The 21,438-nt window shown below is 34.7% G+C and overlaps 1 protein-coding gene across 1 annotated transcript in view; it reads right to left on the bottom strand.

Annotated features, from left to right (window-relative positions):
- LOC110714778 (chromosome transmission fidelity protein 18 homolog) overlaps nt 1-20,081 on the bottom strand; it is a 34,889-nt gene extending 14,808 nt beyond the window's left edge. Inside the window, exons 1-12 of the mRNA XM_021893328.1 lie at nt 19,458-20,081; nt 19,325-19,386; nt 16,815-16,949; nt 16,444-16,719; nt 13,470-13,556; nt 7,142-7,243; nt 6,946-7,011; nt 6,096-6,206; nt 5,960-6,021; nt 4,622-4,666; nt 1,719-1,792; nt 1,036-1,103 (exon numbers count right to left, since the gene is read on the bottom strand). Coding sequence (XP_021749020.1) covers nt 1,036-1,103; nt 1,719-1,792; nt 4,622-4,666; nt 5,960-6,021; nt 6,096-6,206; nt 6,946-7,011; nt 7,142-7,243; nt 13,470-13,556; nt 16,444-16,719; nt 16,815-16,949; nt 19,325-19,386; nt 19,458-19,929 — 1,560 coding nt within the window. The 5' untranslated portion in view covers nt 19,930-20,081. The remainder of the gene's footprint in view (nt 1-1,035; nt 1,104-1,718; nt 1,793-4,621; nt 4,667-5,959; nt 6,022-6,095; nt 6,207-6,945; nt 7,012-7,141; nt 7,244-13,469; nt 13,557-16,443; nt 16,720-16,814; nt 16,950-19,324; nt 19,387-19,457) is intronic.
- Between the last annotated feature and the right edge of the window lie 1,357 nt (nt 20,082-21,438).

Genomic DNA, 21,438 nt, shown 5'->3' with positions numbered 1-21,438 from the left:
GTATGTTTGATTGAATAAGCTCAAAGCTTGCGAATGATAAATATGGCTTTAGGCCATAACTCTCCAAGTGTTTGCTTACAAATTTCTGAATGCCTAATGCCTTAGGGACAACTACTATTTATACTACCACTACATTACAAGGGTTGGCAACAAGCCTTAATTACTAACTTTACTATTACTTGTCTTCTACTGAGTTACCATGGTAAACTAGCTAATACTCCAAAGCTGTCCTGCTGCACCTCTGTAATAGACCGTTGCTGCCCGTTCATGTAGTGGGGGGAGGGCTCTTGTTACGGTTCTGCTCCTGCTGTCCTTGCTGTCTAGCCCTTCTCTTGTATGTGATGGTGATAGGTGGTGGTGGGTGCATTGCAATAAATCATATAAAATAAAAACCACCTCAAAATGGAATTTGGAAAATGGGTACATCTTTCGGAAACAAAGGGAGCAGTATATTGAAGCAAGCAGATTTCAGTGCCCATAAAGTACAATACAAGTTTGAACCCAAATTGAGACACAGTTACAAAACCATTCTCAAATCACCAATAGAATCCGTATGAGCGGTACAATCAACCAGCAGCTAAACTTTAAATTATTGAGCACCACCTCTGTTACTAAAATATACTTCGTATTTCAATACTGAATGTAAATAATTTTAATCCAAATGATATCTAATACTCCCCCTAAAATCTATAAGAATCCGAACCACTAAAACGCATTGACAACTGTGCAACAAAGCAGCTAAAACTTTAAATTATTTAATTTATGCTAGTACTTTTTATAGCACATATTTAAAGACATTGATACTACAAAAACGCATTGACAACTGTGCAATAAAGCAAATGGAAACATCTTTTAGGAACAGAAGTAGCATTTATTTGCAGAAGTCAAAGAATTAGCACTGATATATCTTTGCCTGAAGGAAGAGTTTAGCAAACAAAGCCAGCTGCATTTGAGTTCCCCACGGATAATATGGCAGATAACTAAAATTGGTCAATCAAAGTGAGTTTTTCCAAAAAAAATAAAAAAGGGATTTACCAGATTCAGAGATTCCTTTTTCTTGTGAAGAAACTGGATTGTGTTCAAGCACGAGCGTATATCACATTCTGATTTTAAAAAAAAAAATCCAGCAGGCAGAGGAACAACAAAAAATGTATGAATCAATCAATTAAAGAAAAAAAATACGTTCATCAGTCATTTGAAACCTACAAAAACTCAAAATACAGAATAAACCTCAGAGATCCTAGATTGAGCAAATTAAGTTACAAAGTGTCGCACGTTTACTCACAACTTCTAAGGCCTTTAAAAGACAAATGCATCATATGTCAATCCAGAGCTTCCTCTTTTAAGATTCAAAAATTTCAAGATCCTTTGCCTCATTTCCAAGGCTCCAAAAGACCAAGACCTGCCTGACTCCACCTCCGCTTCCCCTCCTCTCCGCCCCAACATCCCAAAGAAAAGGATAACAGAAAAAGCGAGAAAAGATTGCTCTCCATAACTATGTTTCCTACTTTGAGAAGCGCTAATCACATTTTAGCAAGATAAAACAATGAGAACACCGAGTACAATATTCTTCCATCAATTTTTACATGATATCAGGCAATGAGGTAAGAATAAAAATTGCATCAAACATGGACATCAAAGGTCAAGCTGCAGAAATATCAAATTTCATTGGTTAAGTACAAACACACAGCAAAGTGCTAACATAGACAGCCATTCACCTGTGCATTCAGCAAGTGCAGTCAATGCAATGGAACTTGTCTTCATTCCCTCCCTGCTACAAATGTACTTCAGCCTATAGAGATCATATTATAGTATCTGTCACTTTACAAATACTGAAATGAAAATGAGCGAACCCAGCGAGAAAGAATGCACCAAAACAAAAATATAAGCGTGATGGAAACTGTTGACTGGACTGTAGTAATACTGTCAAGAATTTAATAGCAGGCTCATTTTTCTAAGTGAATTCTTGCTCACTCTAATACTAGATTTACTTTCCCGTTACTTAAGTTTAGTGTTTAGAGAAATGGAAACAGAAAAGGCGGTAATTGAAAAAAACTATAAGACCCTTTGTTTACACAAATTTCGAGTCTAAATAAATAAAGACGAGAAATAAAGTAATATACGAATTTTCAGTTACAATGTAATAGGTACAGTCTTTGTATTGTTGTTTATAAGAAAATAAACTAAGTCCTCTTATTCTATTTGAGTGTAGGGTGACTTTAGATGATGTAAACCTGAATTTTTTAAGTTTTGTTTGAATTGACCGAAGGAGGCTTATGAAGCTTTAATCCATTTTGAATGTATTTGAACATTCAACACAAATTTAGTGTACTTTTTAACTACTTTTCAGGGAGAATTTCAAGAAGACTTTGTGAGTTCAAATGTCTCCATTGGGAGAGAAAAAGGGTATTTATAGGATATTGAAATCCTTAATGGACTTAGTAGATTTGGGCTCAGCACATTTTAAAGCTTGAAAGTATTTAACGTGATCGATTTAATTTATGCTAGTATGTTTCCAAAATAGGAGTATGCTTCCAAAAAAGGTGTTTTCAGCTTGATTGCTAGACATAAAGATTTCCAATAACTGTTAACTTATACATTCCTCCAATATCTACAGCATATTCTTGTTATGATTTTCCTTTTTCTAACAACAATATATTTTGGATGCACTTGGTTCTACAGACCCAAAGAAAATCATTATCTGAATGATTCAGGGCTGCAAGCTCATTTTTGCAGTGAAAGCTTAGCATATCATCTTTGAATTTAGAAGATGAGATTGGTTGTGAGGAGGCAATACGACTCCTAAGTTATTTGATCATGCCTCCTGGGGGCAACCCATATTGAGTATTATATGGGAGACACTCTTTACGAATTTACAGTGATATCAGAGAGGTTAAACCGGTGAGAAAAAATGATTTCTCACTAGGAAACGGATTTCCCTCATCCAATCTTTTCATCATGTATAACTCTGTTATCTTTCTTTGCTCAAAGCCCATTCTTGTGGCCTGGAGTTCAAGTGTCAAAATTTAGAAGGACGATTTTATAAAATTGGATTTGGTGTATCATCCAAAGCCACAGGGTAGTTAGTGTTTCTAACATTGACCTCAAAAAATAATGCTTTGGTACAAAAGGGATGGTGGAGGTTTCCTCTGAAGCATCAATCTTTGTGATATGATGTCATCATAGCAAGAATGGCTTGTTTCAATATGGTTGGGATGATCAAGGACACTTGAAAAATTTTCTCACGGGTTAGGGTATGGGAAAAGATCACGTTTCTGGGAAGATGCATAAAATGGAGAGCAACCTCTTTCTGTCTGATACCTAAATCTGTACTTATATACCCCCCCCCCAAAAAAAAATGATTGAGAGGTATAAAGTGGTGCTGATTTAATTTTGGAAGTATCATACAATTAAAGAATATGGAGAATTTAAGGTTATGGATGGGAGATTCACCTAGTGTATTTTCGTGCAAAAAATTCTGGAAGGGAAGCGAAAAAGACATACATGGTGTAAGAGCAAAAGGTTAATCGGGACCTTTGGGGTGTTTATATTCTCTGTCCCCTATAAACTCCCCCCCCCCTTTTAATTTTTTTTTTTTTTATTTAAGTGCTACACTTTAACCAACTAGTTTTAAGTAAATTAATTGACTTTCAAATAAAAAGATGTAAGTGGTGTGGTATAGTTAGAGCATTAAAAAATCAAAGAAAAGACAGTGGGGTTAATATTTTATTGAAAAGTAAGGTATATGAAAGGGAAAGAAATCAATCAATCAATCAAACAAAGCCTTAATCCCATAAGTAAGGTAGGATGGGAAAGAAATAATAAAAAAATAAAATATAAATAGTAGTGGGTTTGAGTAAGGACCATGAGAGGAGAGATATATACTATTAAAATGGAGTATTTTTCCAGAAATGAAAGTGTTACACTTATAAAGGGAGGTAGTGGATTTAAGCTGTTTTCTACTAACAATTCCTCCTTTAGTGTTATTTGTATTTTGGAATGAATCTTGTAGGAATCGTAGATTTGTAAATAGCTTTTCACTCCCTCTATTTTTTCAATTTTTTATTTTTTTTTATTTTTTAATTTTTTTTTTATACTTTGTACACTTCTATATATGGTAACTTTATACCATATTTTAGTAGTTTTCTCTCTAACCTAATACCTCAGACAAAGTATTTTATCATTTCTCTTTATTATTATATATGTTTTAAATTTATCTTAGTATAGTGTTTTCTCAAACCTTAATTTTATTACTCTAGATGTTTTAACCACCACTTTAACACTTTCTTGAATTAAATTTTTTGTAATCTTTTAAAACACCCTTCATTTTTCCTGGATGTTCTTTCTTTTATCACTTTACACACCTTTTTTCAAACTCATATAACCGATAATCTTGTTATGTCCCTTTTTATATCGTACAATTTCTTATCACGATTCATATTAGTCGACCTTGACATTGTTAGACTTGCTCGTATAAGAGATAAGAGGAGGCAAAGAGTTTTGGTATAAGATAAAAGATCAAGCTAATGGACAGGGAAAATGAAGGAGTTTTATATATAAAGCATAAGGCTTCATTATGTTATAAACACATAATTAATTGTCTAAATGCTATTAATATTACCTATTTACCACACGGTTTAAAGTTTGCTTAGAAAATACATGAACCCTGCAAGGCACAAAAAGAGCCAATTCAACAATTAGGAAAATTAAAAACAACATAATATACAATGATGTTTAAACAATTTACATAAGCGATACATACCACAACCAAACATCCAAAATGAATAGTCCACTATTGATGAATGAAATATTTATAGGATTCAAAATTCGTAGTTTTATCGAAAATAGTTTTAAGGTTCTAACAACCTTCGATTAAAGTGTAGACTTTTTTCAATTAAAAGGGTTTGAATTAAGGTAAGCATAGTGCTCAGCGTCTAGAAGAGCTCTTAAAAAAGAAATCATACAGAGTAACCTTACCATGTAAGAGAAAACTTCACCACACATGAGTAATTAGAATTATGGAACACGTGCTTAGGCTAAACTAGAAACCAATATTTTTTACTAAATCAAATAATATAACATATCTACCTTATGTTTTAGTGCAGTTTCTCTAATGCAATTTCCGACATTGAGTCCATAAAATCTCATACTTAGCTCCATTTCATCTTGCTACAAAGCTATATATTTCTCTCATAACTTAAAAACTCAAACCACCTCTTCGCAATAATAACAAAAAATTTATACTAAACAACCGAAAAGCAAATAATAAAATAAATATAAAAAGAATACATCAAAAGTCAAAACTTCTATATAGCTACACAATCAAAAGTCAAAAACTATGTACTCCCTCTATTCCCGAAAGTTTGACTCACTTACTGTAGAAAGGCAAATTTACAAAGGTGGGTGGGTGTAAGATGAAGGTGGATAGAGTAAAAAGGCAAGGTGTGTTTGGAAAAAAGGTGAATAAGGTAAAAGAGAGAGTGGAAAGGTGTAAATAGTGTGGGGTAAAAACTAAAAAGGGTAAGGACATAAGGTAGTAAAAGAAGTTGCCAAAAATGGAATACTGTAAAAGTGAGTCAAACATTCGTGAACACACCAAAACGGAAAAAGAATCACTTTCAAAAATGGACTTAAGAAGGGTTATTTTTATGAAAAAAGCAAATTGTTGAACTATGATGGTGTGTAGGTGTCATCCAACTTCAAATGGAGTGATGGAATGGAAGAACTAAAGTGGCACTTCACCCCATTTCTACATACATTATGTCCTTGAGTTAATAATGGATACACGAAGTTTTATGAAACCAATTTCTTGGCTCGTACCACGATTAAAATATCCTTACAAAAAGCTCAAAACATAAGATGTAGACTGATGATAGAATATTTAATTAAGGTGTTAAAAAATAAAGGACATCTTGAAATGTAAACATGTTACACCTAATGAGAAGAGGGAGGAACTCACTTTGCTACATGTCGCAAAGACCTTAATGAAGGGGCATAGAGATCATTGCATATGCAAATTATCTGCAAATTGTATTCAATTAATTTGACAAACTAAAAACATATTATTAAGTGTCCAAAATTAAATCTAATCTTACCGGTCGTGACAGAGACACAACTTTGCGCCCCCTATTCAACGATTTCGTTTCATATCGTCCCTCTTTGATAGAGGCTTCATTTCCATCATAAGACTTCTTTTCTGCCGCAACCTGGACAAGGCAGTTGTTAATGTGCTTTCTAGGAAAATCAAAACATATACACTTCAAACATGGTTTTTAACAGCAGCCATAAACAATGAATAGCAGATATGCATTGAAAATTTAACTTGTTATGCCAATGATTCCCAAGCCATAAAGCACCATTACATATCGATTGATACAAAGCAAGTACTCAGCTAAAACAGACTGTTAAAATCCGACACAAAGAAGAATTTTGATATGATTAAATATGGCATTATTTTAACAAATACACTATTAAATAAATAGTTGGATTAATTTCTTATTCCCCATCCCTTAAGTGGTAGATGTAGAAAAATAATCATAAACTATTACTCCGTACTATTTTACAAAAGGTGACAACATTTCCAGCCCAAAATAGTATGTGATTATTTGAGGGTATAATAAGAGTAACTGAGTAAATTTATCCCTCCTAATATACAGCATTGAGTCATTGACACCCTCTTCGAATCCATTTCACGAATTTCTATATAACTTATCGAAAGAAACAAGGAACCTAGAAAAAAGGTATTTGAGCAAACATAAGAGGCCTCCACAGCATAAATTCCCCATTTTGAATTTACATCTCTCTAAGCAATTCCACTTCTTTGAGGAGGATATTAGTTGTTTAACTAAAAATCCAAAGTGGTATCAACTATCAAGCCTCTTTATAATCAAAGATAAAATGATAATGAATACTAAAATGGACGGATAAGAGGTAAAAAGTTCATACCATTTTTAAAATGACCTCCACTGCACCCTTTCCATCCCCTAGTGCTCCATCAATTTCATCAATTACCTGTTGAGATTAGTTGTATATTTTTTTAACCAGATAATATTTTATTAAACTAAAAAACCAGGGTATTGGAGCTCTCAGCTCTTTAAACTTGTAGAATAAATTGAAAAAAATAACGGATTACATCACCTACCAAACACTTGGGTTTAGAATGAGCCATGACTGAGTTCATTTGCACTGCATCTAAGATCTTCGCCTCAATAGTAGCCGATGACCGGTCATCACTAGCATTTATCTACATACATCAGCCTCCAAATGAACATAGAAAAACAAGAACAATGACGCATAAATAGGTGGTGTATGTTTATAAATTTATTGAACTAAAGAGAAAGCACATATTTTGCATTCCCTTGTAAACTTTGTGCAAACAACATCAAAATAGGTATGCCCAACCTATGCCTCCTATTGGACTGGCATATGTCAGACGTTTGCAGAAGGACAATTTGGGGAATGCAACCTAAGGGTATAAGCTGCTAGCAATTCTGTTAGAAGAATGCAGAATCCATTCAATGAGAGTAGCTAGTTAATATTAAGACTAGGTTAGGTCCCGTGTCATGCACGGCTATTTTAATTACACATGTTTTTAATAGATTAATTTCTCCGTATTCAATGACATTTTTAATTAAGAGTCACAAATATTTTTTTTCTACGGTTTAATAAAATGAAAAGAGCATATTATGTTGGACTATTTAATGCGTCAAAAACTGTTGGACTTTTTAATAAAAGAAATTTATAAGAAAAGTCCAGTCCATTTATATATTGAATTAATTTGTAATTTTTATAAATTTCTCCATTTTTATAGTATAGTGATTTCTATATAGAAAAATATAAATAAAAATTTTTGTAAATGAGTTAATGTATATTCAATTAAGATTATATTCTTAAAAATATTCCATCAGAATTATATTGTTTTACGAATGATTATTTATTTCATTATTACTCTGTAGTTATTAATTGCATATCAACATAAGGTAAATATTTTTGCTCATATATATTGTTGACAAATACAAACTTTTTCAAAATAACTTCCTTAAAAAAAATTATTTTAAATTTTTAAAAAAACTATAGACACACCAGAAATAGAAACGTGTCATTGCTAGTGTGTCTTTTAGTATATACTTAGGGGCCGTTTGGTTGGGGGTATTCAGGAAAGGGAATGGGAATTAACTGCCCCGATTCCCTTTGTTGTTGTTTGTTGAACACTTTTAATCATTCCCTTTACCCTCTCCATTACCCCAAATCCTTCCAACTTCATTCCCCACCCCCCCTAGACTTTTCCATTCCCTTTCCCTACCAAACTTCACACAACCACATCACCACCTTCACACCTACCAACACCACCGGAAAACCAGCCCTAACCACCGTCGCCCCTACCCTAACCACAGCCGCCCCTCCCCCGACCACCGCCGACCCTCGCCGACCCTCGCCGCCCTCCCCTCCCCCGAAAAAACTCTCCAACCACACCAGAACCACCCTGAAAACCCCACTTAGCCCTGAAATACCACCTAACCTCAACAAACTCAACCCCAAGCCACGAAAACACTAGCACCCCTGAAAAACACCACCACCCCGAAAAAATCACCCAGCCCCGTAAAACACCACCCAATACTCTACCCCCAGCCTCGAATACCTCCACCCCAACTTGTAAAACCCCACCTAGCCCTGAACTTAGCCTCGAAACTCCACCCCAGCCCCGAAAAACTCCAACTAGTCGGCGTAAATCGCTGCGATTGTTGGCGATTAGGTTTGTTCGTTAGCAGATGCAGTTGCGGCTGGTGATGGTTGGTGGCTCGCTGCGGTGAATTGGTGGTTGGAGTGTGAGTTTTGCGGGTTGGTGTTTGAATTGGAGCATGGGAGCAGTGAAGGAGTGAGGTGGTGTTGGGCGGCGAAATTCTGGGTCAAGGGAGATCGGGGCTAGGGGTGGTTTTTTTGGGGGAGGGGAGGACGACGAGGCTCGGGGGAGAGTTGGCGGTGGTCGAAGGAGGGGCGGCGGTGGTCTGGGCTGGTTTTCCAGTGGTGTTGGTTGGTGTGAAGGTGGTGATGTGGTGGTGTGAAGGTGGTTGGATTGGTGACCTTTTATTCAATCCATTCCTTTGTTATTAAAAACAAACAACACCCCAAAATTGGGGGATTTTCATTCCATTCCTTGTCTTTCCCTTTGTTCATTCCATTCTGATTCCCCTGTGCGAACCAAACGGCCCCTTATTGATAACTTCCTTACAAAAAATTATTTTAAAATTTAAAAAAAAAACTAAAGACACACCAGAATTTGACACGTGTCATTGCTGGTGTGTCTTTTAATATATAGTTATTGATTATAAAAAATGCAAAAATAATGTTACATCTTTTTCTCTTTCTTCTTTTGGAGTTAATAGCCACTCTACGATATGAATTGTATAACCTCCATCGATGACAACAACTACTCTACATTTTATTTTTATTAGAAAATGCTATTAGATTAATTTCCACCTTAATTTGAAAACAATAATGTTGGTCTTGTTCAGCCAGAAAGGAGGGACACTATTTATCCAACGGCTGACTAAAAAGATCTTCGCAGCCATAGTGAATTTTAGCAAAGGATAAAAGAAAAGAAAAAGACAAAAAAAAAAAAGCGGCTAAAGATGGGAATACGTAATGAAAAGCTATTTTACAAGGGACTCGATATGGACATGGGTACGGGGACACGACAATTAGCTTAGAATAATTATATTTTTAAAGTTCTAAAAAATTACTTGTATTTTGATTAAAAAAAAATGAAAATTAAAAAGGAAATTTTGTAGGAAAAACCTTTTAAAATAACTTTTTTGTCGGGAAAAACCTTACAATACTTTTTGACAACTAAAAACCTGATTCTAATTTTTATTTTTTTATTTTTTATGTTAAAGACAATCTAGGCTCACATTCCAACATTGACCCCCATGTGTAGATCACGTGACCCATATACCAATCCCACCCCCTTTCTCCTAATTCCCCCCTAACTTCCCTCTTTCACTCTCTCATTTCAAATCCTTTCCTCTCTTATTATGTTGTTCTCTCAATCAAGCAAGGTAGTTTGGATTAATTTCAGTTACTGTGTTTGGCAATTAATTTTGACCGAGGATACTTTTAGAATGTTTTGTAATTCTTGGACATTTCATCAAATTTGCAGGTAATTTTAAAAATCCTTTTTGAATTTGCGCTAACAACAATAGTTTCTAATCTTTCGGGTTCGGGTTCGGGTTCGGGTTCGGGTTCGGGTTCGGGTTCGGGTTCGGGTTCGGGTTCGGGTTCGGGTTCGGGGTTCGGGGTACGGGGTACGGGGTTCTAATAAAGGATATCATATGTGAGTAATGTAACTTTGTAATTGGTCCCCTTAACTTCTTATAACATGACACAACTACCTTCCTTGCTTTGTTCTTAACCATGGCACAACAATTTCAGCAAAAAATACCCAAAAAGGAAAGAAATAACATTTTAATACAATGCATTAAGTAACTTACTGTTTAGGGCGGGCGTAAATATACTTCACTTCACATCTTCATTGATTAATTTGGAGGTTAAGGGTGACGCCATGGTGGAAAATAGGTTGAAGATGATTTATTACCTCATTTTTTGAAAAGAGGAGAGAGAAGAAGGGTTTAATTGAAGAGGATTTGAAACGAGAGAGTGAAAAAGGGAAATTAGGGGGGAATTAGAAGAAAGGGAGTGGGATTAGTAAAATAAGGGGCATCTGCACATGGGGGGTCAACGTCGTAAAAGACCAAGTTAATGCTGGAGAGTAGCTTTTGGTTGTCTTTAACAAAAAATAAATAAAATCAGGTCTTTAGTTGCCACTTTAAAAGGTTTTTCCTAGTGAAATTTCCAATTAAAAATTAAAATTTTTCAATAATAAAAAAAAGTTACAAGGAAATACTATGTTACATGGACTCAGAGGATTCCAGTAATTTTAGGACACGAGGACTCTATCCGAGTTTTGGACACTGGTATGGGGACACGGCAAAAATCTTATTTTCAGTAATAGTTTTAAATAGACGTTATAAATTTAAAAGTCCAACACATACAAATCAAATGTAATTTCTAGTCAAAAGGTAAGTAAAAAAAAGGAGTGGTATCTTTTAAATAAAAATTCTACTTCAAAACATATGCCTTTTTTTATTATAAAAAAAATAAAAGAAAGACAGTTGTGGCCACATTCCCCATAATTTGTACTCCTTTAACTTTTACCAACCTCATACTCTCTCCTCTACCTCTTTTCTTTTCTCTCAATTTTTCTAATGCAGAATATTCAAGTTTTGAAACCATGGTTACCCCCTTGTTCTCTCTCCTCTCTCCTTTCCCTCTTTTCTTCACTATCGTTGCCATGTCCAAGTGCACAACCAGACTGTGTGTACCCAGTCCGGGTCGTGTCGTGTCGATATGGGTACGAAGGGGTAAAGTGCCGATACCTTGTAACATAGAGGAAATATAATAAAAGTAATAAAGTATTGGAGAAGCTAACGTGCCAAAAACAAAAGGTATAGAGAAGCTGCCAAGAAAACAAAATCACATGAACGACTAATAAACTTACCTAACCTTAATAATACCACATGCCTATCTTCACCCACCCATTCCCACTAGGCCAGTCAAATTTCGACCTAACCCACAAACCTAACCCGATTTTGTGGGTCTTGAACAAATATTTTGACCCGAAACCCGATTTAACCCGAACCCATTTAACCCGTAAATTTGCAGGTCAAACCCGAACCCAACCTGCTAACCTGTTTTTATGGGTTTTTCTAAAAAAATTTATTTATTAGAAAATAAAAATCTAGTTTATTGATTGAGTTTGATCATTTGTCTATCACAAGACATTCATTTCTCTATCTCATATAACTCATGCTCGAATCCACACCAACCAACTACATCAATTATCAACCCACACCAATTGCTCCAATTATCACATTCATGCCATCAACTACATAGCCTACACCCGTTCAATTATAAAACAATTTCAAGTAACCTTGAAAATATTATAAAACAATTATAAAAAATTGTTGTAAACCCGTTGGGTTGACCCGAACCCGAAACTTTGGATTAGGGTTGTCTCGACCCATGACCCAACCCACCCGTAACCCAAAGTGACCCGACATGAACCAAACCTGACTGATCCGATTGACGGGTCTAATTGATACCCTAATCTAAATCGTATCCTTATAGTTTTTTCCGGCAGTAGTTTAAAATCTCACGACTCAGCACCTAAATGCCCAACTGCCAACTGTAGATTTAGGGTTTAAAGATGTAGTTGTGTCCGAGTGTACCTTATCTAAATCGTATCCTTATAGTTTTTACCAGGCAGTAGTTTACAATCTCACGACTCAGCACCTAAATGCCCAAGTGTAGATTTAGGGTTTCAAGATGTAGTTGTGTTCGAATGTACTAATTAGGTTTATATTCGGGTCAGTGTCGTGTTGAAACAGGTTTACGGGTTTTCCATTAGATCTTTAGGGCCATGTAACTAAGATGGAAATGGACTGACCTTACACAACTTCGAATAAACAAGAATCCAACAAATCAAATAGATTCATTATATAATTTGCCATAAATGGGTGCTCTCTATTATGTGCAACAATTTTTTATCTTTCCTCTTTTAGTAAATTTTAAAGTGTAAAAAGACCATCTTACCAAACATAAAAATATGGGACCACTTTCTCTCTCCTATTTCCCACTCACTTAAACCCACTATTAAAATTAAACATATGGGACCACTTTCTCTCTCCTATTTCCCACTCACTTAAACCCACTAACAAAATTAAACATATGGGACCACTTTCTCTCTCCTATTTCCCTCCTTTTTACAACTTAATTAAACACACCTAAACTTAATTAAACTACACTTAAAGTTTTGCCTAGGAGTCAGCAAAAAGAATGTTTGGAGCACATAATCGTGGGCGGAGAGAGTATTACAAAAAAAAAGAGCATAGTCAAATCATATACTCCCTCCATTCGTTTATGTTCTACTTAGTTGTAGATATGCAATTTAAAGAAATATTGAAAAAATTGAGTGGGCGCAAAATATAAAGTAAGAGGGAATGTAAGAAGGTGAATTTGTGCAAAAAAAAAACAAAAAAAAATGATAAAGTAAGAGAGAGAGAGAGAGAGAGAGAGTATTGTAAAGTGTAATTTTTGTGGGGTCAAAGGGGTAAAATAATATAATAAAGTAAGAGAGAGCGAGAGTATTGAAATGTGTAATTTTTGTGGGGCCAAAGGGGTAAAATAATAAAAGGATGAGTCAAAAATGAAATTAAGCAAAGTAAATAGAACTAAAAAGAACATACTAAAATGGAAAGCGACTAGAACAAAAAAGAACATAGGAAGTATATATACTAATATACATAACCATAAAACACAAGTAAATTGATTCATTAGCTAGAAGTAACCAAGAATCTTTTTTTCTAGGATTTGGGTATTGGACATTTTTAACCGTAGCAGAATTAGATACCAACCTCCACAACATGGTATCCACAGTGTTTAGCAGCTACATGAGCAAGAGTGGTCTTTCCTAGTCCAGGGGGTCCACAAAGCAAAAGAACCTGCAATTATTGAAAGCTTAGGCTAACCATATAAAGTAGAACAAAGAACAAAATCTCAACCAATAATTGGTGGGGTAGAATTATACATTGGTCAGTTTCGTATCAAGATTTTTTTATTTTTTTACATCATCAGTTCAAAGAATTTGACAAATCTGACCATTTAACTGGCTTTTATTTTCATTCTTACTCAGCTAATCAAATCAAATACATTTAAAGAGAACATACATGTCATCCAAAACATCAACAATTTTTATTACCAAAATTATGAGAAACTAAAAAATCATAGGAAATAGAATATGAATAAAATTCACCTACAATTTAAATAATAAATTGTTGTCATTTTTACATAATTCTAGAAAAAAAAAAATACATTCTGAGTTGCCAATCCTCAAACCCTAGACCTCCCAACTCACATAGAATGGTTTAACACTATTTTCATTATTGTGGTGATAATATCAATATGCACACAAGCTAGTCTGCGGATTCCTCATAATATTTCTCGGGCTTACAATGATAGGAGTCATAGGACTGTTAGGTGAGTCTCCTAGCAGGAGAAGGAAGTTATGTATAGATGAAAAATGTAGCAGGAGTTGTCCCGGTGAAATTACAAACAAAATTGTTTCCTAGGAAGGAAAAATCTATCCCTGTGAAGGATTGTAATGATCACTTACTCCAGAATCCAGGTTTATCCAATCCAAGATGTGGAAGATCAATCCTTGAAGCTTTTTCCATAATTACACACCCCATGGGGAAAAGAAAGATATAGATATAATGTTTAGGAAGTCTATACTGTGTTTTGAAATCAAAAGCGGGCACCATCTCAGTACTGATCACAGGACCATTTTTGTGGGCAATGCGGATGAGTTGCGGCAGTTATGGCCTAAAAAAGCAGCTGCGGTAAGCTTACATACCTTAAAAATGTGCGCTATCATAATTTCCATTTCAAAATAAACAATGGCAATAATGTTATGAAAACAATGCAAAGGGATTGTCCTTGTTCATAATTTCTCAAAAGATTCACATCAATACGATTTGTCATCGAGCAATAAAATTGATTCTAATAATCAAACCTTAAGTTGGTAGTCTTTGAATAATCCAACCATTTGATTGTTATGTAATAACCAAACCTTTCATCCCATTGATTTTAATGCACCAAAGTAATTTTTTTTCTTCTTCATCTTTGACCACTCATAAAAAAAAAAATTAATAAAATAAAATAAAAACCACCTGAACCCTTTGACCACCACCACCAACAAAAACAACCATCTTCATTTTATCTCCTCCCCTTCACCTACCACAACACATAAACTTGAACCACAACACCGTCATCAACACCAACAGCACCATCGTCACCGTCATTGCCATTAACAACCTTTCATACCCAACATCAAAGCCACAAAAGAGTAATAAGAGGAAAGGGAGAAGAAGGGTTGCAAGGGGCAATGGGTTTGATCGAATGGCCGGTTGGTGGTTTGGCAAGATGTCGAGAAAAAAGATCGGAACAAAGAGAGCAGAGGGATATTCAGTAGCGAGGGGGGTTTTGCGTCTTAGTTGGGGTGTTTGAAAGGGGAGGTCGTTGGATGTAGGAAGCCCCGATGGTTTTAGAGCGGTTTACGATTGATAGTGGTGGGTTTGAAGAGGTTAAAGAAAGAAATCGAGGTTTGAGGAAAACAAATGAGCTAGGTAGGGAAGGTGTTGGCGGTGGCGTGGCTTGGGTTTGATGGCCGAGATTCACGGAAGGGAAGAAGAGAGAAATTGGCACAGAAGGGGAGGAAAGAGAAAGAGTTCTTAAAATAAGTTAAATATTCAAGACCATAGAGCAACATGCTTAACCTATCAATCGATTACCATGAGCGATTACCCACAGAGGTTCGAAAATGTGTAATATCCATTTAATGTTGCACATGATATAAAAAGGAGGTAGTATAATAGTCCGCAATGAAGTTAATCCATTCAACATTAAATTTTCCATAGGCTATTAATTCATTTTTGACCTTAAAAAATAAAAAATAAAAAAAGGTAACCTAACAACTATAACAAACTTTAATACCACCGAAGGCACCATAAAAATAATAAATAAAAGGATGACCATCTATTCATTACTTTAGCAAAGACTCTACCTTCTAAAAGAGCATCAATGTACTAAACATTAATGTGACAACAAAACTCCTACTTTTGATCAATTATGAACCAATGCACCATATTGTGAAGCTAACACAAAAATCACAGCCATTGTCATTCAACTTAATCAATATACCGATGTTCGTAATTTAACCTTGTATCTAACCTTTATACATGTAAGTGCACATGAAAGTAGGGTGGTTATTGCGCAAAGCTACCCAACGGCAATAGGGTTAGGCCACCTATTAAGGGTATTTGGTCCTTCTATGTCCTTATTAAGAAGGGCCATTAGGACTTTTTATATGGTAACATTCAACTATAGGCACCACATGTCCATTTTGACCGAGTGACCTTTCCCCTTCTCTCTCATATTCCTCTATCCTTGAAAAGTCGATGCTTCATTCGTCTTCTTTTTTGCTCTTTGTGTATTTTTAAACAATTTTTTTATTGGCTTCACTTTGAACCCACTTGGCCTTAGCCCTGATTTTTCCCACCTTCAATTATGAATAACCCAAAAGGCCACAGTAGACCCACCTCACTAGTACTAAGCCCCGACTTGCTCAATAATTTTGTTATAGTTATTGATTCGTAGTCTAGATTTGTATACCTTTTGTTTTCTTTCACTTGTGTTTGTTTTTGTTATTTTAAGAAGCTTTGGTAGCAATCTACAATGGCATGATGAAAACAAACTTTGGAAAAATAAGAGTGAGAGTGCCATGCCACCATCATAGATTTTTACCAACAAAAGTAGTTTCTAAATGCTGACCTTTTGATCTGGTGTCCTTGAACTATTTTGCCTCGTGTTTTGCACATTATCAACAACTTTAGGCCTATTGTTTTCATGCTCAAAATTAGATGAAGTCACTGTGTACTTTCCAGGATATTTAGGTCCTCGACTCTTCCCGGGAAAACTAGCACTAGAATGTTTCTGATGGAGGGGAAGAGAAGAATGTCGTCTCAGTGCAGATAAAACCTCATCTTCAGTGTTTCTAATACCATTACCAAAAACTGCAGCATCCCATTGTTTCAGCCAAGAGAGAACCTGTATGCAATAATATGGCATATAAAAATGAGAAGAACAAAAGCCACTTGGTAAAGAGTACTTCATACTTTAGAAAAAGATTAAGGTGAACATACCTCTCTATTTGTTTGTTCGTCACTAAGAAGCTCAGTAAAAGATCTTGGAGCATATTTGTTAACCCAAAGTTCTTCAGTCATAACTGAAGATTCTGGAGGTAACGTGTCTTGAACTTCAGAACTAGACTGTAAAGCCTACAGCAACAAAGCAAAAAATTAAATTACAATTTAAAATTTGCACAGATTAACAATAGTCAAAAAAAGGGCATAGAACATATTTCAAGTCAAGATCCAGATCAACTAAAAACTATAGGCAGTTAGGCACCACATGTTCGTTTTTATTTAGACTTTGCTTGCAAATTTTTACCTTTCACTTGAAAGGGTTTTTTCTTGGTTCAAGCATTAGGATGTTTAATCTTTCTTTATGTTTCTTCAAGTTCTTCAAAGCTAGAATAATTTTAGTTTGTTACGGCTAAATTAGTTAGTTGTTAGCTAATTAACATATGTCTATTGTTAGCAAAAGATTAGTTATTAATCTATCTTAAAATCCTATAATTTAGGGATATGTTTACAGGAAAAAATTCTAGTTTGATTTGGTATTGGATCTAAAACAAATCAGATTTGGTGAGTTGTAAAAATCGTGTAAGACTTGGTCTTCAAGGCAGTTTAGGTTTACTAGTTTGTTTAGAATTGAATTAGGGACTCGTCCCAATCTTCTGAGGGAAAGCTAGCTTATATATAGGGTTGTACACAAGTTAATTATTTATATATGAAATACATTGATAATTAGCTTGAGTTTAAACACTTAAGTTTTGGTTGACTGGGATCAATTGTTGATTTGTTTGTTTTAGTTAAATAATTCATTTGCATAAACTAGTCTAGCTAGATTCCTTGTTCTTAGTTTGTATGGAGATTAATTAATTTGGTGGATTTTTAGTTAATTATGTATCAAATTTAGATCATATCCTTGTGACTTTTGGTTTTCCGACTAAGATTCACATCATCTTTAGTATTCTTTTTTGGTTTTAACTTTAAGCTTATTCACACAATATTCCATTTTTTTTTTGTAGCTCATTACAGAAAATAGGGTTTTCATTTATTCAAGTAAATTCATTTGACTTAGTGTGAACTACAGTGGTAGGTGGGGAAAAGAAAAAAAAGATAATGTCACGAGTGGAAAGATATAGTGATGGTGGTGGTATGGCATGACATGATGGTGGGATAGTGGTGGAATGACGGTGAAATGATGGTGGGTTGATGAGCATGGTAGTTAGTAAGGAGAATGGACAAAAACTGAGGCAAAAATCATGTCATAAGTTTGGCACGTGAAGGTCTACATCGGAAAATAATAGTCAAACGTCGGAATCTGATAAAAGGTACCTCTTCACAAATAAAAAAATCGTTTAAGGTCCTACTTTGCCACTTTTTAGATAAATAATCCTTTATTACAAATAGACCACTTAAAAGGGCCTTTCCCGACAAATTTTTCTAAATATTTTGTTATCTTAGCTTTATTATGCTAGTAAAAAGATTTATCTACAGCTTTTTCCTACAACTAAATCTTATTCTGAAGTTGGTTTTGAATAATAGAGAGAGGTAGAGAGAAAAAAATAAAGAGAGGAGGAAGTATCATTATTTTAAACATATCTAAAAATTAGATTAAAAAAAGTACAAATATATTCCAAATCAAAATATATGTATATGTCAGTTCAATATAAACGTTGGATATGAAGAAAATAGTTCGCAACAGAGCAATAAAGAAGATAAGCTGAGCTAAACACAACCTAAATGTAGTTAGTAGTATGGATAGATTCTAATAATACATACTTGATTATTAAATCATACTCCCTCCGTTTTTAAATACTTTCTCCACTTTCCATATCCGGCCTTTTTAAATACTTGCTCTATTTTCTTATTTGAAAAGCTTTTACAATATTTAATTCATTTATCTCAACTAGTGGACCCAACATAAATCATATTATGTTAATTTTACATTCTCTCACCTCTAATTCTCACAGCTACTTTTTTGCTTTTTTCAACTAACACACTACCTCCATATTAAGAAAACAACAATCTCAAACCAAAGCAAGCTAACCATAACGTTTTCCAACCAAGCTCAAACAAAAAATCTACACAATTGTAGGCTCCACTAAGGAAACAACATTGAAAGCCCTTCAAATGAGAGTCTAATAAAACTCATAGCTAGCAGCACTTGTAATATCAATAGCCAAGGTTTGGTGAATCCTCTAGCACATACACGATTTTGATAATTCTTAATGGTTTTAAAAAATAGTTGCTTGCTAGTCGGAATTGTTTAAGATCCAAACAATTACAACGATAGGGTATATACACGTATTATAATGAATTAAAAAAGACTCATCCAATCAAGACTGCATAGTATCTACTAAGGGTGTGTTTTGTTCATACTAATTTAACCTATTTCATAAAAAAGTATAAGATGTTTAAAACAAAAACAAGTTCACATATGTCAAAGACCGCAATATCAAAAGTGCATCCTAGGTAGATATTTCATAAAACATGAAACTCTGAGGACCAAGAAATAGGAGTACCTTCAACAGTGCATCCTGCTCTGCGTTTTGCAACAGAACACAGACTGATTCTGAGATAAGACCTGCAAGTAATTCAGTTTAGGATACGGAAAACATCTAAAACAAAAAATCCAGTAACCAAAGAGAAATATACCGCTGGATGTGGCTGACATATTGGAATTCTTAACAACAATATCATCACTAACTGAAAATGTATGCCTGTCGAGCTTGGCATAGACTCGTTCACCAGATCCAGAGGGGGCAGTGATTGGCACACAATCACCATCAATTTCAGAGGCAAAGCGCGACAAATATATCGCATTGTCGTGCTTCTCTAGTTGAATAGAGACGTCAGGGGTTTCAATTTCAGTTCTAACCCTAACCCTAACACACTCATCATAGTCGGTATCCAGTGGGGATCGAGGACGCTTCTTGTCATAGGAGGGAATCTGAGTTCGAGATTGGGAATGTCGATGCGGAGAAGGAGGTGCTTCTTCAGATTCATAATGGTCATCCTCAATTTCGAATTTGTCTTCTTCGACTTCTAGTTCCACCGAGTATTCTTCTTCCTCCTCCTGCTGGTTGACCTCTAGCCATTGAAGCTCATCTAGGTCGGGAAATTCCATTCTTCAACGTCAGGGTGGAACCGCTGACCTAACGCCCGAGCAATTTCTGAAGAAGAGGAAGAGGAGAAGCCGAGAAGGAGGAGGGTTTCTGGCGGGAACAGAAAATGTTGATTTTGGACATTGGGTGAAACTGTGAAAGTGACACAGCTAGATTAAATCCGCATACCGAACCAAATCAAACAGAAATACGGTTCGGTTTTTTTTTTCCAATTCGGTTCACTTCGGGCAAAAATGCTGAAAATTTTCAACTTAGAACACAAGAAATTAAATTAATAAACTGAACTTTTGGCCCATTAATACAAAAGCCCATACCCCTTTAACTTAAAAGTCTTTCTTATTCTACCCTTTCATATACTCGTACTAGGGTAACTAACAAGCTAACTAGTCATGTCCGGTAATCTCTTTTAGGCCCCGTTCTTTAGAGCTGCTTTGCTTTACTCTGCTGAAATCTGCTCTGCTCTGCCCTGCTCTGCTGAAATTTGCTCTGCTCTGCCCTGCTCTGCCCTGCTCTGCTTAAAAATAGTTGCTTCAATCTGCTTTGTTATGCCCTACTCTGCTTCAATCTGCTCTTCTCTGCTGTACTGAAATCTGCTTTGCTATGCTGTGCCCAGAAGCTCAAAAGAACAGGGCCTTAATTTGGTTTTATGTCACAACGTCGTTATTGGCAACATTAATAAGTAAAAGGAAATTTTGCAAAAAACCACCTTTTAAATCTTGTTTTTTGCAAATAACCACCTTTTAAAAAAAATGTTGCAAAAGACCACCAAATTCAAAAATTTTGTTGCAAATTACCACTTTTTCAGCCAAATTTATCAATTGTTTCACATTGAATTGGTGGTAAGTTGCAACAAAAATTTTAAAATTGATGGTTTTTCGCAACATTTTTTTTAAAAGGTGGTTAAATGCAAAAAAAACAAGATTTAAAAGGTGGTTTTTTGCAAAATTTCCTAAGTGAAATATAAAACAAAACTTTAGGGTTACAAATAAAAACAATAAGAGTAAGGTCCTGTTCTTTTCACCTTAAAAAAATAATATTAAGTAAAAATAATTTCAGTTCAGTAAAAATAAGTTCAGTTCAGTAAAATTAATTTCATTTCAGTAAAAATAATTTCAGTTCAGTAAAAATAAGTTCAGTTCAGTAAAATTCAGTTTTCTTAAATAAGAATTATAATAGAAAATCAGTAAAAATAATTTCAGTTTAGTAAAAATAATTTCAGTTCAGTAAAATTAAGTTCAGTTCAGTAAAAATAAGTTCAGTTCAGTAAAAATAATTTCAGTTCAGCAAAATTAAGATGAATCAAACAGGGCCTAACCTTTAACTATTTTAAAAAAAACCAACCATCGAGCTCTGGGAGTGTTACTGCTACACTTATTTTCCGTATAAAATAAATGCAAAGCAAAAATAACATAATATTTAAATAAACTAAGTGGTCTAAGTTGTGGCAAAATAAAATATAGTCATTACATTAAAACTGCAATTATTTTGAAAACACTAGTTAAAAGGAAATA

This window comes from Chenopodium quinoa, unplaced genomic scaffold (genome assembly GCF_001683475.1).
Source record: "Chenopodium quinoa cultivar QQ74 unplaced genomic scaffold, ASM168347v1, whole genome shotgun sequence".
Classification (NCBI taxonomy): Eukaryota; Viridiplantae; Streptophyta; class Magnoliopsida; order Caryophyllales; family Amaranthaceae; genus Chenopodium; species Chenopodium quinoa.
This window is presented reverse-complemented; position numbering and strand designations above follow the sequence as displayed.